This window comes from Salvelinus fontinalis, chromosome 11, assembly GCF_029448725.1.
Source record: "Salvelinus fontinalis isolate EN_2023a chromosome 11, ASM2944872v1, whole genome shotgun sequence".
NCBI lineage: Eukaryota > Metazoa > Chordata > Actinopteri > Salmoniformes > Salmonidae > Salvelinus > Salvelinus fontinalis.
The window spans coordinates 16594160-16610663 of NC_074675.1; the positions used below are offsets into that span (position 1 = coordinate 16594160).

Consider the following 16504-nt stretch of genomic DNA (forward strand, 5'->3'; position numbering starts at 1 on the left):
ATGTATGCGCGTGAAGGACATGTATGCGCGTGAAGGACATGTATGCGCGTGAAGGACATGTATGCGCGTGAAGGACATGTATGCGCGTGAAGGACATGTATGCGCGTGAAGAACATGTATGCGCGTGAAGGACATGTATGCGCGTGAAGGACATGTATGCGCGTGAAGGACATGTATGCGCGTGAAGGATATGTATGCGCGTGAAGGACATGTATGCGCGTGAAGGACAAGTATGTAGGTGAAGAACAAAGTATATACACAACTATTATTCAAATCAAAATCAAATGTATTTATAAATCCCTTCTTACATCAGCTGATTCTGGGTGATTGGAAAAGAGACTATAGGTGATGTGTGTCTGGACCTCTGGGTAGATGGAGAGGACATTTAGAAGGGGAGACCTACCCATCTGGCCAAGGAATCTGGTCATGCTCAGTGTGTGTGTGTATGTGTGTGTGTGTGTGCAAACTTTAACATTATGAAAATGATGTGCAACATCCAGCGCGTGTTTACAGTGAACACTGAGGCTGTACCCGCTTTAAGTTAGTTATAACAGTGGCCAAGTAGGCTACTGTGGCTATTTGATCATAATGTAAGCCTAATAGAGTGGCCTACCATAAACTATGGAGAAAATGCATCCCATAACATTTTAACATGTAAACAGGTGTTCTATCATTCAACCTACAGTAGCAGCTTTTCAAAGATGCCTAGAAATGTACACATTTTGTGCTCTTGTAGGAAGCAATCACTCCCTTATTGCTAACTACAAATGATCTATAACTGGGCTAATAACTCACTAACGAGGAAAGGATATGAACAAAATGTACACACGTAGCTACATGCCGATTTCACTTTGATCTCAAAACAAGCGCATCGACTCACGACCGCTCATGCTGTAAACACAGTCCAGTTCAAAGTAAATGGCACGGATACATATATGGCAACGGTCTATTTGCATATAGGTCTACTGCAGCTCTGATTGTTTATGTCGCACTGGTCTGAGTACGGGTTGGGCAGTGTGCGTCAATGCAATAGAATCCTACTCCAATGCGTTCTGCCTACAAAAATCTCTTACATAATTTGTTTTGTTTCGGTATGTTACATTGAAAGTGGTTAATATTGTGTTGATTCGATCACAATTACCACAGTAAAGGGAAACATTGATAGTGTTAACAGGGAAAACTAGAACATTGGCTACCAACCTTTTCTGAGTTCAGATCGATTTTTTAACATGACTTAAAAAACACAAGCCTATGCAACATTAACCAATTAAAAACAGTACTGTAGACATGAGGTAAAAAAAGTACTGTAGCAATATAGGCCCAAAACATGATCAACACATTTTGGCTTTGCTTGAATTGCCCTGCCAATGAATTGTTGTTCAGGTAAGGTTTTGAATTATATTTTGAAATTTGAGGTGGGCTATATGATCACACTGGTAATATATCTGTTGTTGCATTTCTTGTGAGGCACAGCTGAGCATTTAAATAATTCACTTTCTTTTTATTGTACTGGGCAGATGATGGCTGCATTTGATGGTCAGTCTCAGCGGAGAGAGAGCAGCAGACCGAGGGTCCGCCTCAACAACCCTCTTCTCTCCCTTTCCGACACTGGTCCTGACCAAAAAGGAGAACGTCTTCCAGCTGACAGCAAAACCGTATTATTTCTGCCACATGCACACATTCATGTTGTTACTCCTATGAACAGAGAAAGTGAAACATTCCTGGATATTAAAAAAGACCCAAGCCGCTAATAATAACAACGCAAACCTATAGATACACTTTCCTACTCATTCATTACTTCTGCAGGTATTGTTGTAGCGCTGAGTGGGAATAGGAAGAAAGCACATTTTATGGCTTATAAAAGTGTTGAATACAAAGTGTTGACAGTGCTGAGTAAGAACTGAAACATGAACTCACTCATAAAAACAGCAGCTCTTTGCTGTATTCGTTGAGTCTCCCTCTAGTCATGGTTTTGAAATATCATAGTATCAACTTTGCTGTAGCTTTCTTTTATACCTGCTACGTTACTGCAAACACGGTAATTTAAGCAATCCGATTGGCCAGTAGTAGGCATATAGCGCACTTGATTTGCTCTCTGGGCTCGCCAGACACATGAAATGGTTCAAAATGGCAACAGTTCACCTACCCGGCGCGCACGGCAGCTGAATTGGGTTCACCTACCGCCAAACAAAGGCTTTTTTTCTTCTTTTTTTTTACAGAAATGTTTGGCGATCGACTAGGAATGCCTTGGAGATCAACCAGTTGGTGAACACTGCTCTAGAAAGTTGAGTGAAGATCAATCTCATAATTCTGCACGGTCGTCCCGGGGAGCAGTGCACATCTTAGAGGAAACATTGGCTGCAACCGAGGACAGATGATTTTTACTCTGCGGTTCCGTTCTGTGAGCTTGTGTGACCTACCACTTCGCGGCTGAGCCGTTGTTGCTCCTAGACGTTTCCACTTCACCTCATACCACCCTCATGGAGTCTGTTTCTGACCGTTTGAGCAGACACATGCACATTTGTGGCCTGCTGGAGGTCATTTTGCAGGGCTCTGGCAGTGCTCCTCCTTGCACAAAAGCGGAGGTAGCGATCCTGCTGCTGGGTTGTTGCCCTCCTACGGCCTCCTCCACGTCTCCTGATGTACTGGCCTGTCTCCTGGTAGCGCCTCCATGCTCTGGACACTACGCTGACAGACACAGCAAACCTTCTTGCCACAGCTCGCATTGATGTGCCATCCTGGATGAGCTGCACTACCTGAGCCACTTGTGTGGGTTGTAGACTCCGTCTCATGCTACCACTAGAGTGAAAGCACCGCCAGCATTCAAAAGTGACCAAAACATCAGCCAGGAAGCATAGGAACTGAGAAGTGGTCTGTGGTCACCACCTGCAGAACCACTCCTTTATTGGGGGTGTCTTGCTAATTGCCTATAATTTCTACCTTTTGTCTATTCCATTTGCACAACAGCATGTGAAATTTATTGTCAATCAGTGTTGCTTCCTAAGTGGACAGTTTGATTTCACAGAAGTGTGATTGACTTGGAGTTACATTGTGTTGTTTAAGTGTTCCCTTCATTACTCAGCAGGCGGAACACAGAGAGAGGTGGGAGAAGAGAGAGAAACATTGATTTGGAAGGAGATGTGTTTAGGCATCGGATGGCCAGTGATGGGTGATAATTAAAGGTTAACGAATCAGTTTAGGTTGTATGCTCATAATGCATGTTAGTCTGTGTGTGTGTGTGTGTGAGTGCGTGTGTGTGTGTGTGTAGTATACGTGTTCTGTGTGAGTGTGAAGGTGTGTGTTTGTACTGTGTGTGTGTACAGTGTATGTGTGTGCCAGATAGACCCACTCGGGGCTTGACGTCGACAGCCCAGTAATTAGGGCTCTGATGAGGAAGTCAATGAGTGCACCTGTTCCACTAATCATCCATTGGTGTGTGTGAGCATTTGTGTGTGTGGTTTCCTTTTGGTGAGTTTATTGTGTGTGTGTGTGTGTGTGTGTGTGTGTGTGTGTGTGTGTGTGTGTGTGTGTGTGTGTGTGTGTGTGTGTGTGAGTGAGAGAGAGAGAGAGATCTAAATGGCTCTTCAGTGTAGAGGTCTCTCCTGCTCGCTGCACTTCGCTGTCCTCTATTTGTACCATAAATTCACTGTCACATCAACACTGTCACATCAACACCAGGCTCTGCCCTACAGCAGATTTTTAGTAGATCTACAGATTACACCTGCCTTGCAGATGCTAGAACCGGCCTTACCGATGCTAGAACCTGCCTTACCGATGCTAGAACCTGCCTTACCGATGCTAGAACCTGCCTTACCGATGCTAGAACCTGCCTTACCGATGCTAGAACCTGCCTTACCGATGCTAGAACCTGCCTTTCCGATGCTAGAACCTGCCTTTCCGATGCTAGAACCTGCCTTTCCGATGCTAGAACCTGCCTTACCGATGCTAGAACCTTTATGACTGCATTAGTACGCTATTATTTTCAGCAGCACAGGAAACAAAGAGCCATCAACCGTAACCCGTTTAACCAGCCGAGAGAAACGAGCGAAGCACTGACTGACAGAGGGGGGAACAACAAGTCCTTGGTTGCTGCTTGTCCCGCAATTCTTGAAACTGGAGAAAGAGAGAGAACAAAGCTAAAACATTCCCCTAGCCAAGGTTAATTTAAAGACAATCTCCAATTCCCGCTGGAACCACCTCAGAGTACAACTGAAGAACGTCAGAACTGAATGCCCAACACCTATCATAAAGAAGACCCCAAACTCAGGCACTAACAAAGACAGCTATTACAGAGACCGGAGCCCTATAAATGCTCTTCAGGGAGACTCACTAATATTTGTTCACCAAAGAGAAGGAGAGATGTGAGTGAGGCACGAGGAGAAGAATGTGGAATGTAATATTTGACAACAGGAATGTGGGAATGAGATATTTTAAGAGACTGCAAGAAGGGGGAGAGATGGTGAGGGAGGAAGAGAGAGAGAGATCGTACCTTCTCACTGTTCTTATACTTGTCCCAGCTCTTCATCATCTTCAGCCATTTTGAGGTCCTTTCTACCTCTAAGTGTTTTTGCTGAGGGGACACAGGAAGTGGCATGTTAACACTTCCTCGTGACCAAATCTCTGGAGGAACTGTATATGCAGACATATATGCAGCGGCATACATTTTGCTTCATAAAATAAATAATACATTTTATGATGTAGGATGAGGCAAAGGTTACAGTGACATTGGAACGCAATCTAAACATCAGCTCAGAACATTATGTAACTCATTGTAAGCTACAGTAGAAGAATAAAAAAATGTTAGGATTCTGAAAATGAAAGAATCTAATCAATTCTCAGCAACCAGAGTTCTATTCATAGCAGTAACAGTAATCGTTATGTGTCTGAAAGACACTGTGTTCTTTCTCATCTGTGAAGGCCATTTTACAGCGGCATAGACATGTGGGATGGGAGAGATGTAGTTAGCCCTAAGGGTCTGAAACATGGTCGCTCACCTTCTCTTCCCCCGAGTCGTAGGACGGAAGTTCATTCTCACTGGAGAGGAGAAAACAAACTAGCTTTAGTATTACATAGAGTTGGTTTATTTTTTAGACACATTCTTGCTTTGAAAGTATGCAAGGTATCAATCATTGTTTGACCATGAGCTTAGCTAAGGTTTTGCTGGTCTGGGCCTTTAAGAACATTACACATTTGGTAGATGGGTGGAATGTTAGTAGGCTGTCTCTCTGTCCAACTCAACTCCCTCATACGCAATGAAGACGGACAAGATGGAGCCCCAAGATGATATGTCTCAACGTGAATAGGGACCACTCAAAGATTCTTTCCAGAGGAAGTGGAGTCATTAAAGAAACAAATGCTGTGACTGCCAGAGCTCATTTAACCTTCCCTAACACTCAAAGGGAGGGAACATTACACGTCAGCAGCCAAGCAAACAGGAAATAACACATTAAAACATTCCTCCATTCTGGCTACTGTCCTGTCCCAGTTTCAATGCCTCTATGGCTATCCGTCAGTTACACTATGAAACTACCAGTTCAGAGCAGCACAGCACTCTCTGTGCCACTCAGCCCACTGGCTTAGATCATTAAAAAAAGGGATTTCCCCATGGTGGGGGCCTGTTCCAATACTCTCAAAATGCATCCTTCCTTCTTTTAGTAATATTAACTAATCTGTCCATGACTGGGCAAGTGAAAGTAAGGTTTCCTCTCCATTGCTTTAACCAATCCAACATTGGTCAGACCTATGATCAGGTCAGATCTGTGATGACTTCATGGAAGGAAGGGAACAGAGCCTGTGTCCCAACCCCCACTTCCTGTCTCTCTGTCCTGGGACTGCCCTGACCCCTGAACCTGACCTTTAACCCATACAGGAAGCACAGAGAGTTTGCAGTCAGTTTGTCAAAGTCTGCCTGTAAATGGGGCATTCCCTTCTTTTCTCCCTCATTGTTGTCATCACACCTAGTCAGTATGACCTAGAAAGGGCTCTCCTTCATAGGCTATTTCATGGAGCCGGAGGCCTCATCTCTACTGTCTTAACCATGGGCCCCAGCTCTGTGTCCTAACCAGTCCAAAGTCCTGGCATTAGGCCAGAACCATAACCTTCAGCAAAGCCCCCATCTGCTCTCTTTCCATCCCTCTCTCCCAGACCATAGCCTTCACTCAGGGCCTCAACCTCTCCATCCTTCCCTCTCTCCAGACTGGAACCTTCTCTCCATCTCTCTCCAGACCGTGACTTTCCCTGGGCCCCGGAACGTCATCCCTCCCCTATACTCTCGCCCTGGACCTGAGCTCCCACACTGATGCCCTGTGATTGTGGCTAACCCGGCAGCTTCCTGCCTGGACCAGCCCACATGTGCCAGCCTATATATAACTGTTATAACTGCCTAAGAACAGTGTTGTTTAAGAGCCATGCAACCCCACTGCTGGCCATGCCAAAGCCACAACACACCAGGCTGTAGAGAGTCACTTTCTCCTACCTCAAGACAATGGTACTGTTTTAAACTAGTGTTCTTTGAAGCTTTTACTGAAGTGAAATATCAGAACACAAACAAGGGGGAAGATTGTGGTGTGCGTGTGACTGATTCACATTTCAAAGTTTATTTGCCATGTGTAATGAATGAATCACTCAAGGGTGTGTGTGTGTGTGTGTGTGTGTGTGTGTGTGTGTGTGTGTGTGTGTGTGTGTGTGTGTGTGTGTGTGTGTGTGTGTGTGTGTGTTCTTACTGTACGAAGCCGAAGCGGTCAATAACTTTGTACAGGTGGAAGCTTGCATCCTCCCAGGGTTCCACAGTGGCACCCTCTTTTCCCTGCAACCAAAGAGCCTCATGGGTAAAGCAATGAATAACAAGTAGTTTGAAATGTATTTGTGCTATAAAAAAAAACCTCCTTGGGAACATCTTGTTTTTAAAAACTTGCAGCACAAATGAGAATGAATATAAATGAGATACATTACTTAACATTCAAAGTAACTTGATGCCTATATAGAACTGGATGGCTACATACTTTGTAAACATCGACACTATTACAATAGAGATAGAAACATGAACATCAGTGTTATTCTATACCGAACAAAAATATAAACGCAACATGTATAGTGTTGGTCCCATGTTTCATGAGCTGAAATAAAAGATCCCATACATTTTCCATACGCACAGAACGCTTATTTCTCTCAAATTGTATGCACAAATGTGTTTACATCCCTGTTAGTGAGCATTTCTCCTTTGCCAAAATAATCCGTCCACCTGACAGGTGTGGCATATCAAGAAGTGGACTAAACAGCATTAACATTAATTTATTGTCCCCAGCACAAGGTTCACCTTGTGCTGGGGACAATAAAAGGCCACTAAAAATGTACAGTTTTATCACACAACAAAATGCCACAGATTTCTCAAGTGCAATTGGCATGCTGACTGCAAGAATGTCCACCAGAGCTGTTGCCAGAGAATTGAATATTCATTTTTCTACCGTAAGCCGCCTCTACAGTAATTTGAGAATTTGGCTGGACGTCCATCCGGACTCACAACCGCAGACCATGTTTATGGCATTGTGTGGACGAGTGGTTTGCTGATGTCAATGTTGTGAACAGAGTGCCCCATGGTGGCGGTGGGGTTATGGTATGGACAGGTAGGTATAAGCTACGGACAACCAACCCAATTACCTTTTATCGATGGCGATTTTAATTCACAGAGCTATCCACCGCCATCACTTCATGTTTCAGCATGATAATGCACGGCCCCATGTCGCAAGGATTTGTACATAATTCCTGGAGGCTGAAATTGTCCCAGGTCTTCCATGGCATTCATACTCTGACATGTCACCCATTGACCATGTTTGGGATGCTCTGGATCGACACGTACGACAGCATGTTTCAGTTCCCGCCAATATCCAGCAACTTCGCCCAGCCATTGAAGAGGAGTGGGACAACATTCCACAGGCCACAATCAACAGCCTGATCAACTCTATGTGAAGGAGATGTTTTGCACTGCATGAGGCAAATGTTGGTCACACCAGATACCGACTGGTTTTCTGATCCACAAACCTACCTTTTTTAAAAGGGATATGTGACCAACATATGCATATCTGTATTCCCAGGCATGTGAAATCCATAGATTAGGGCCTAATTTACTTCAATAGACTGATTTCCTTATATGAACTGTTACTCAGTAAAATCTTTGAAATTGTTACATGTTGTGTTTATATTTTTGTTCATTATATTTACCCTCAGACAGTCTGGAGCAGGGATGGGCAACTCCAGTCCTCCCCACTCCCCTACAGAGTGAGTGTGTGTGTGTACATGCTATGCTTGGCTGTGCTAGAGTGCCTAGCCCTGCTGCTAACAGGTGTGAAATGAGGAGCTAGGCAGACGCACCCTGAGTCACAGCCTGACTCAAGGCAGAGGAAAGGCTGTTGAATTCAGACAATAGAAAGAAAGTTAACATTGAACATGAGAAAATGGGAGTGGAGAATGCATGTGAGCAAAGGGGAAAATAATGAGAAAATGGGAGTGGAGAATGCATGAGAGCAAAGGGGAAAATAATGAGAAAATGGGAGTGGAGAATGCATGAGAGCAAAGGGGAAAATAATGAGAAAATGGGAGTGGAGAATGCATGAGAGCAAAGGGGAAAATAATGAGAAAATGGGAGTGGAGAATGCATGAGAGCAAAGGGGAAAATAATGAGAAAATGGGAGTGGAGAATGCATGAGAGCAAAGGGGAAAATAATGAGAAAATGAAAATAAATTGTGAAGACGGAGGGGAAGATGGCAGGATTGTATAGAGAAACAAATACAAGGGAAAGAAAGAGAGGAAAGGTGGGAGACTGAAACAGAGGGGCGGCAGGTAGCCTAGTGGTTAGAGAGTTGGGCCAGTAACCGAAAGGTTGCTGGATCGAATCTCCGAGCTGACAAGGTAAAACATCTGTCATTCTGCCCCTGAACAAGGCAGTTAAACCCACTGTTCCCCGGTAGGCCGTCATTGTAAATAAGAACTTGTTCTTAACGGACTTGCCTAATTAAATAAAAGGTTCAATTAAAACATTTTTTTTAAAAGAGGGCAAAAGAAGTGATGAAGTGAGGGAAGAGGAAAAAAAGAGCGAGCTAAACAATGTCCAGCGTTGGCTGAGGTCCGCAAGGCCCGAAGACCAGCTGGATGTCTAAATCCATCCCTCCCGTTCTCCTTCCCTCTGTTTACTGGAAATCCTGTCCTAACTTAACCCAGCTCCCTCACGCAGCAGAAACAGGGTCAAATGACTTTAAATACACCAAAAAGACATCTGGGATGAATAGATTGTTCTTACATCCGACATCAGGCCCAACGCGCACAGAGCCTGGAAGAGATGTCAGTGGAGACACAGACTGTGTCTAAAGCCCGTGTCATGTGGTATCTGCGTATAGACACGGGGGCGCACAAGACAGCTGTGTAAAATCAATGCCATAGCAGAATTGGACCATGATTCTGTTCAGTGTTCCACTTTGTCAAGCTTTCCATGTTTCTGGTGTCTATGATTGCCTCTGTCCCAGTTCGAGAGTGTATACAAGGTTTCTTCCACTATTCTCCTGTAGTCAAAGGAAACCGGAGGGATAGGCCGTACTCCATCATACCCTTGACTGAAACCCCATTGATAAACATTTGAGGTCTGTAGTGAGAGCATCAACTCCATCTTTGTCTTGATAACAGTCCCCCCCCCGAATTGGTTTTGATTGGACTCGTTCCGCCTCGCCAACGAGAGAAAATGGACTCCTCTAGTGATCAGGGTCAAACATCGAAACATAATTAAACTCTGTGTCAGAGTGCCCGCCTCTCTCCTCCACGCCATCCCTCCCTCATTGCTCCTCTCTTAACGAGCGGGCTTGATTATACTGCCCGCTGGACTAAATTAAAAAGGCTAATTTATAAACCAGTCCCAACGGCTGGCTACAGTGATGATGCCACGGGCAATGGAAAGAGGTGCCACAAACACACACACTGGTGTGGATGGATGGATGGACACACACACACTTTTCACCATCAGACTGACAAATGACAAGAAAACAAAGCACACATCTCTGGATACCTCCTAGAAATATTGTTAGCCCAGCTTCTGTCTGATACTGACAGACAAACATTCAATGCTGCAGGTGATTTACTGTCCTTCATTAGCGGAGGGGTTCTTACCTTGTCATATTTGGAGACGATCTCAGCCCTCTCCTGCTCAAGCCTCAGCACAGCATCCTGCTCTGTACCAGACGCTGCCAGACAAAACAGAGGGGGGGGGGGGGGGGGGGGGGGGGTAGAAGAAGATCGAAGGAAGAGAAAGGACAAGAGTTCAACATGTCAACCTTTATATTGTGGTCCCAGTAGGCTCAGTGAAGACCAATACAAACGGGAAATGGTCGTGCTGTACCTTTTCACTACTATCAAACACTAAGTGGTTCAGTTCTCTGGCCCCACACTGAGCCAGGGGTCAAAGGTTAAAGCCTGGCCTACTGTAAGCCACACTGGGGGCCATGTCAGAGTCACACTGGTGGAACCAGCAGGACTCACCAGGGGTGGAGTGTATCATACACAACTAAGAGGCTGTGTGTGTGTGTGTGTGTGTGTGTGTGTGTGTGTGTGTGTGCCGTTGAGTTGAGCCACTTTGAGCTCAAAATGGAGACCAGTGTCAGAGGGACATCACTATGTGACAGAAGCGGTGCGTGCGCACGTCAGCTATTATGCCCCAGACGGACGATTAACGAGAAACTGTCACGCGTGACCAGGAAGCTGAGAGCGCCGAACACACACCTCCTTTACCTCAACTGTACCACTCAACCAAGTGAGTTTCCTCCATTTACAATCATTGGTCATCAGATTATGACTGTATGATCTGACCGGTCGAATGTAAAAGGTCCGACAAACAGTCCTTCCACACACACACACACACTACCACTTCCTGATTCAGCAGCCAATGGGAAGCTCAAAATACAGGAAAACACGTTAACAAAGCTGGCACAGAATATACGTGTGTGTATGTGTGTGTGTGTGTGTGTGTGTGTGTGTGTGTGTGTGTGTTCTTGGTTTGAAGCACTGTGGTAATAGTGGAAAACTAAAAAGTCTAGGTCAGATTTATTGGAAGAACCTCATTAGTTCTAGGAGATCACCAACAACATGTAGTTATGGTGATGGAATGTGGTCAGCCAGAATATACTGTGTATCTGTGTTTTCTAATAGCAAAAGGCTGGTACTAAAGCATCCTTCCTGATGTGAAAATATTCTGGTACACTTGGATCCAGTCAAGTCCTGATGGAAAAAGATAATGAATCTTTCCAGGCATTGTACAAATTGGCGTTTTATCTGCTTTGATGTACCTGCACTGAGCCACCAGCCAAATGCACATTAGAAATACAAGTTGTGTGTGTGTGTGTGTGTGTGTGTGTGTGTGTGTGTGTGTGTGTGTGTGTGTGTGTGTGTGTGTGTGTGCGCGCGACTCACGCTGAGATTGAGAATAAACAAAACACTGACATAGTGTTCTGTAAACCTATTTGTACACAGATTGAGGCAGCTTGCCGACCAAGTTAATGTGAGAATAAATACATTGCTCCACACACAGCACAAAGGAAGAACACAATACTGTGTTCTTAGTGGGAGGCTATTGTAGATACACTGTGTTTACTGAGCTGGTGTGAGACATGAAGTAATTCTCTCCATTCACCAGAATGGCAGAGCAGCAACCACCATACATACAGCTTTTCAACCCTCTCCACCAATGAGATGTGCTGCTTTGCCTCCACTCAAGAAGTACAAGGTCCCAAGAGAAAGGTGGTTTTACAGTTCACTTTTTCAGTCAGTATTTTGACAGGAAGTATTCCACTTTGATTCTTCCCCACTTCCTCCCTGGGCTCGTCCGGAATTCCAATAGGTCCCGAACAAACACTGCTCTTATCGAGCCGGCTGGAATTCTTATGACAGGATGGTGTGTAACTGTCTGTCACAGTGAAAGGCATGCCGCCATGGGCTGACAATGGTAAACAGAGTGGGAGAAGGGACAGCAGGGGGACACTGTCTGGAAACAAATTTAAAAAAATTCCCCCCACTGAATTTTTCCATGGTTCAGTGGAATGGAATTCTGGGTAAATGGGATTGAGTCTTCCCATAGTAAAACCCAGTGTTGGCAGCAGTAACACACACTGAACCCCCCAGCGGCCATATTAGTATTCAACAGGGGCAGCGCTTAAGCTAAACACAATTAGACTCTTTCATGCTCGGGGAATGGCACAGGCATCCGTGACTCCGTGTTTGTAAGGGGTTGGAGGCTCGTTCAGAATTATTGTGTTTGTTGTGTTGCTTCGACTGCTGTGACTCCTCGTGCCTACAGAACACTCCTGGACAAGCCCCTTCCTTGAGGCTACAGGGCTGCTTGAGGAAAACCTACATCCCCTTCCAGCAAATGACCCCATCCTCCTCCCCCTGTCCACTTCTACTCCTCTTTTTCCTGGTTAGACCCCAAATCTCCCTGAACCTTCACCCCTCCCTCATCCTCTTCTGCCAGTCTCAACTGCTTCCTCTTCACATGGCAGTTCCCTGTGGCGACGGCTGCGTAGAACGGCAGGTCATTTCTCTCTCCCGCTGCGATTAAAATGTCCCCATCAGTCTAGCGCTTTGCTCTGAGTGGAAATTACCCGGTTCTCCACTTTCCCTTCACTCCTGCTCTCTACTACCCGTCAAACTGCTGTGTCCCTCTCTTTCTCTCCATCCATCACAGAGGTCATAACAGTGTCAGAATAGAAAGATGTAATTTTCCCTGCTGAAAACATATTAATCACACAGTAGGCTTCTGAAAAACACTGGAAAATGCCACTGAAAGAACAACTGGTCTCGCTCACTCACAGGTTAGGGACAACATGTTGTCAATCTGTATATAACCCATCTGTCCATGATGATTCAAGTGTTGATCAAGTCTATAAAATAATGAACCAAGGATCATGCTTTCATCCAATCAGACTCGGAGCCTGTCTTCTGGACAACAGCATCATCAAAAACAACAGACTTTATGATCACATCCCTCTCTCTTAGTTTTTTAAAAATTTGACCTTTATTTAACTAGGCAAGTCAGCTAAGAACAAATTCTTATTTACAAAGACGGCCTAGGAACTGCCTTGTTCAGGGGCAGAACGACACATTTTTACCTTGTCAGCTCGGGGATTCGATCTTGCAACCTTTCGGTTACAATTCCAACGCTCTAACCACGAGGCTACCTGCCGCCCCAGCAGTTAACATAATAACTCTGCGTCTTCCTGTGTCGTCTATCTGTAAAGTATCTGTCTGTATTCATCACAACTCCTGTCAAAGAATGAGTCTGGATGACTAAACAACCGCATGACAATAGACTTTATAAATACTATGATTCTCTCTTTTAGGGTCTAGTGGTTTCTAGTCCAAGACTTGTCTTTATTACAAGTAGTGTTATTTTGCTTGCGCTCTCTGCTCCTCTCTCCCTCCAAGTTAACATTCATTCCTGGTTCCTACAGTGGCTTGCGAAAGTTTTCACCACCTTGGCATTTTTCCTATTTTGTTGCCTTACAAACTGGAATTAAAATAGATTTTTGGGGGGGTTTGTATCATTTGATTTACACAACATGCCTACCACTTTGAAGATGCTAAATATTTTTTATTGTGAAACAAACAAGAAATAAGACAAAAAAACAGAAAACTTGAGCGTGCATAACTATTCACTCCCCCAAAGTCAATACTTTGTAGAGCTACCCTTTGCAGCAATTACAGCTGGAAGTCTCTTGGGGTATGTCTCTATAAGCTTGGCATATCTAGCTACTGGGATTTTTGCTCATTCTTCAAGGCAAAACTGCTCCAGCTCCTTCAAGTTGGATGGGTTCCGCTGGTGTACAGCAATCTTTAAGTCATACCACAGATTTTCAATTGGATTGAGGTCTGGGCTTTGACTAGGCCTTTCCAAGACATTTAAATATTTATCCTTAAACCATTAGTGTGTTGCTTTAGCAGTGCTTATGGTCATTGTCCTGCTGGAAGGTGAACCTTCGTCCCAGTCTCAAATCTCTGGAAGACAAACAGGTTTCCCTCAAGAATTTCCCTGCATTTAGCACCATCCATCATTCCTTCAATTCTGACCAGTTTCCCAGTCCCTGCTGATGAAAAACATCCCCACAGCATGATGTTGTCCTCACCATGCTTCACTGTGGGGATATGGTTCTCGGGGTGATGAGAGGTGTTGGGTTTGCGCAAAGACATAGTGTTTTCCTTGATGGCCAAAAAGTAGAGGTCGACCGATTATGATTTTTCAACGCCGATATCGATTATTGGAGGACCAAAAAAAGCCGATACCGATTAATCGGACAATTTTTTATATTTTAAATAATGACAATTACAACAATACTGAATGAACAATGAACACTTATTTTAACTTAATGTAATACATAAATAAAATATATTTAGTCTCAAATAAATAATGAAACACGCTCAATTTGGTTTAAATAATGAAAAAACAGTGTTGGAGAAGTAAAAGTGCAATATGTGCCATGTAAAAAAGCTCATGTTTAAGTTCCTTGCCTGGACAATATGAAATCTGGTGGTTCAATATTCCCAGTTCTTCAATGTTCCAAGAAAGGAAATACTAGGTTGCAGTTATTAAAGGAATTATGACGCGTCAACTATTTCGCTCTATACCATTTTTGTATTTCATATACCTTTGACTATTGGATGTTCTAATAGGCACTTTAGTATTGCCAGGCTAATCTCAGGAGTTGATAGGCTTGAAGTCATGAACAGCGCTGTGATCAAGCATTGCTAGAGCTGCTGGCAAACACAGTAAAGTTTGAATGAATGCTTACGAGCCTGCTGCTGCCTACCACCGCTCAGTCAGACTGCTCTATCAAATATCAAATCATAGACTTAATTATAATAAACACAGAAATACGAGCATTTGTTCATTAATATGGTCAGATCCGGAAACTATCATTTCGAAAACAAAACGTTTATTGTTTCAGTGAAATACGGAACCGTTCCGTATTTTATGAAACGGGTGGCAACCCTACGTCTAAATATTGCTTTTACATTGCACAACCTTCAATGTTGTCATAATTATGTAAAATTCTGGCAAATTAGTTCGCAACGAGCCAGGCGGCCCAAACTGTTGCATGTACACTTACTCTGCGTGCAATGAACGCAAGAGAAGTGACAATTTCCCTAGTTAATATTTCCTGCTAACATACATTTCTTAACTAAATATGCAGGTGTAAAAAATATATACTTGTGTATTGATTTTAAGAAAGGCAAAAGATGTTTACGGTTAGGTACATTCGTGCAACGACTGAGATCATGTGACAGATCATGTGACACTTAAAGTCCACCTGTGTGCAATCTAATTATGTGACTTCTGAAGGTAATTGGTTAACCACATCTTATTTAGGGGCTTCATAGCAAAGGGGTTGAATACATATGCACGCACCACTTTTCAGTTTTTTCCCCCAACAAATAATTTATTTAATTTCAATTCACCAATTTTGATTATTTTCTGCATGTCCATTACATGAAATCCATATAAAAATCAATTTAAATTACAGGTTTTAATGCAACACAATAGGAAAAAAGACAAGGAGGGTGAATACTTTTGCAAGGCACTGTATCTGCAAAGGGACTGAAGCTGCACGGTTCTAATGGAAAGCCTGGTTGGACGAGAAGTCATTTCCTGTCCTTTGTTCTTGAACTCACAGAGCCTCACACTTCACTTTATTCATCCGCCTCTCAGCCTGCCTGTGTTCAGCCAATCAACACGTCCCAAGGCCAAACCTGGTGACGACCAGGCTGAGAGTGCGGCCTCTAGTCCCCTTACTGCATTACATACATAGTTATGATTGGGAGGGAAAGGATTTAGAAGGCAATCGCAAAGTGCACCAAGGCCATATCAATTCATGCCTTGAAATGAATAGAATGTAAAAAGTGAACAAAAATAAATACCTACTGAATAAAGGCAGAAAGTGAAATAAAACATTGACAAGTTCTTATTGGAGCCTGTGTGTGTGCCGTCATAGACGCGCCATTTTGTGTCCAAATATACAAACACACTAGACTGATGTCACCCAATTGTCAGGGTAACAACAAAAAAATTCAAAACATTAAAACTGTAGGGTAACCACACGCGGCATAACACCGGGCATGCTATTAGCATTGCTTCAAAATACTATACTCATCTCCACAAACTAGACGTAAAAACAAACATGCTTCTACCTATACCCAACCACATCACGCATAGTAGACCTCAGTCAAAATGACATCACTCAGTACAATGAAGACATGTCTACCCACAGTAGTTTACCCTCAAACTACACCCACTGACATGTCATAAATACCATGTCAACGTCCATGTCTCCAAGTAACTGAATCTCAATTGTAAACTGTGCAACATCTTTAAGTTACATTTTTCAACTAAATTCAATCTGACAGAAGCAATAGATGTTCTTGAACACCAGCAGTTTGTCCTAGTAAGGTGGAAAAAACCAAACCAGTATTTTTTCGCCT

General features: G+C 43.7%; 1 protein-coding gene across 3 annotated transcripts in view; it reads right to left on the bottom strand.

Moving 5' to 3' along the window:
- LOC129865181 (USP6 N-terminal-like protein) overlaps positions 1-16504 on the bottom strand; it is a 64805-nt gene that overhangs the window by 12446 nt on the left and 35855 nt on the right. For all 3 annotated transcript variants that reach the window (XM_055937711.1, XM_055937709.1, XM_055937710.1), the window contains 4 exons: positions 10151-10224; positions 6723-6805; positions 4995-5034; positions 4490-4570 (listed from right to left, as the gene is read on the bottom strand). In XM_055937711.1, coding sequence (XP_055793686.1) covers positions 4490-4570; positions 4995-5034; positions 6723-6805; positions 10151-10224 — 278 coding nt within the window. The remainder of the gene's footprint in view (positions 1-4489; positions 4571-4994; positions 5035-6722; positions 6806-10150; positions 10225-16504) is intronic.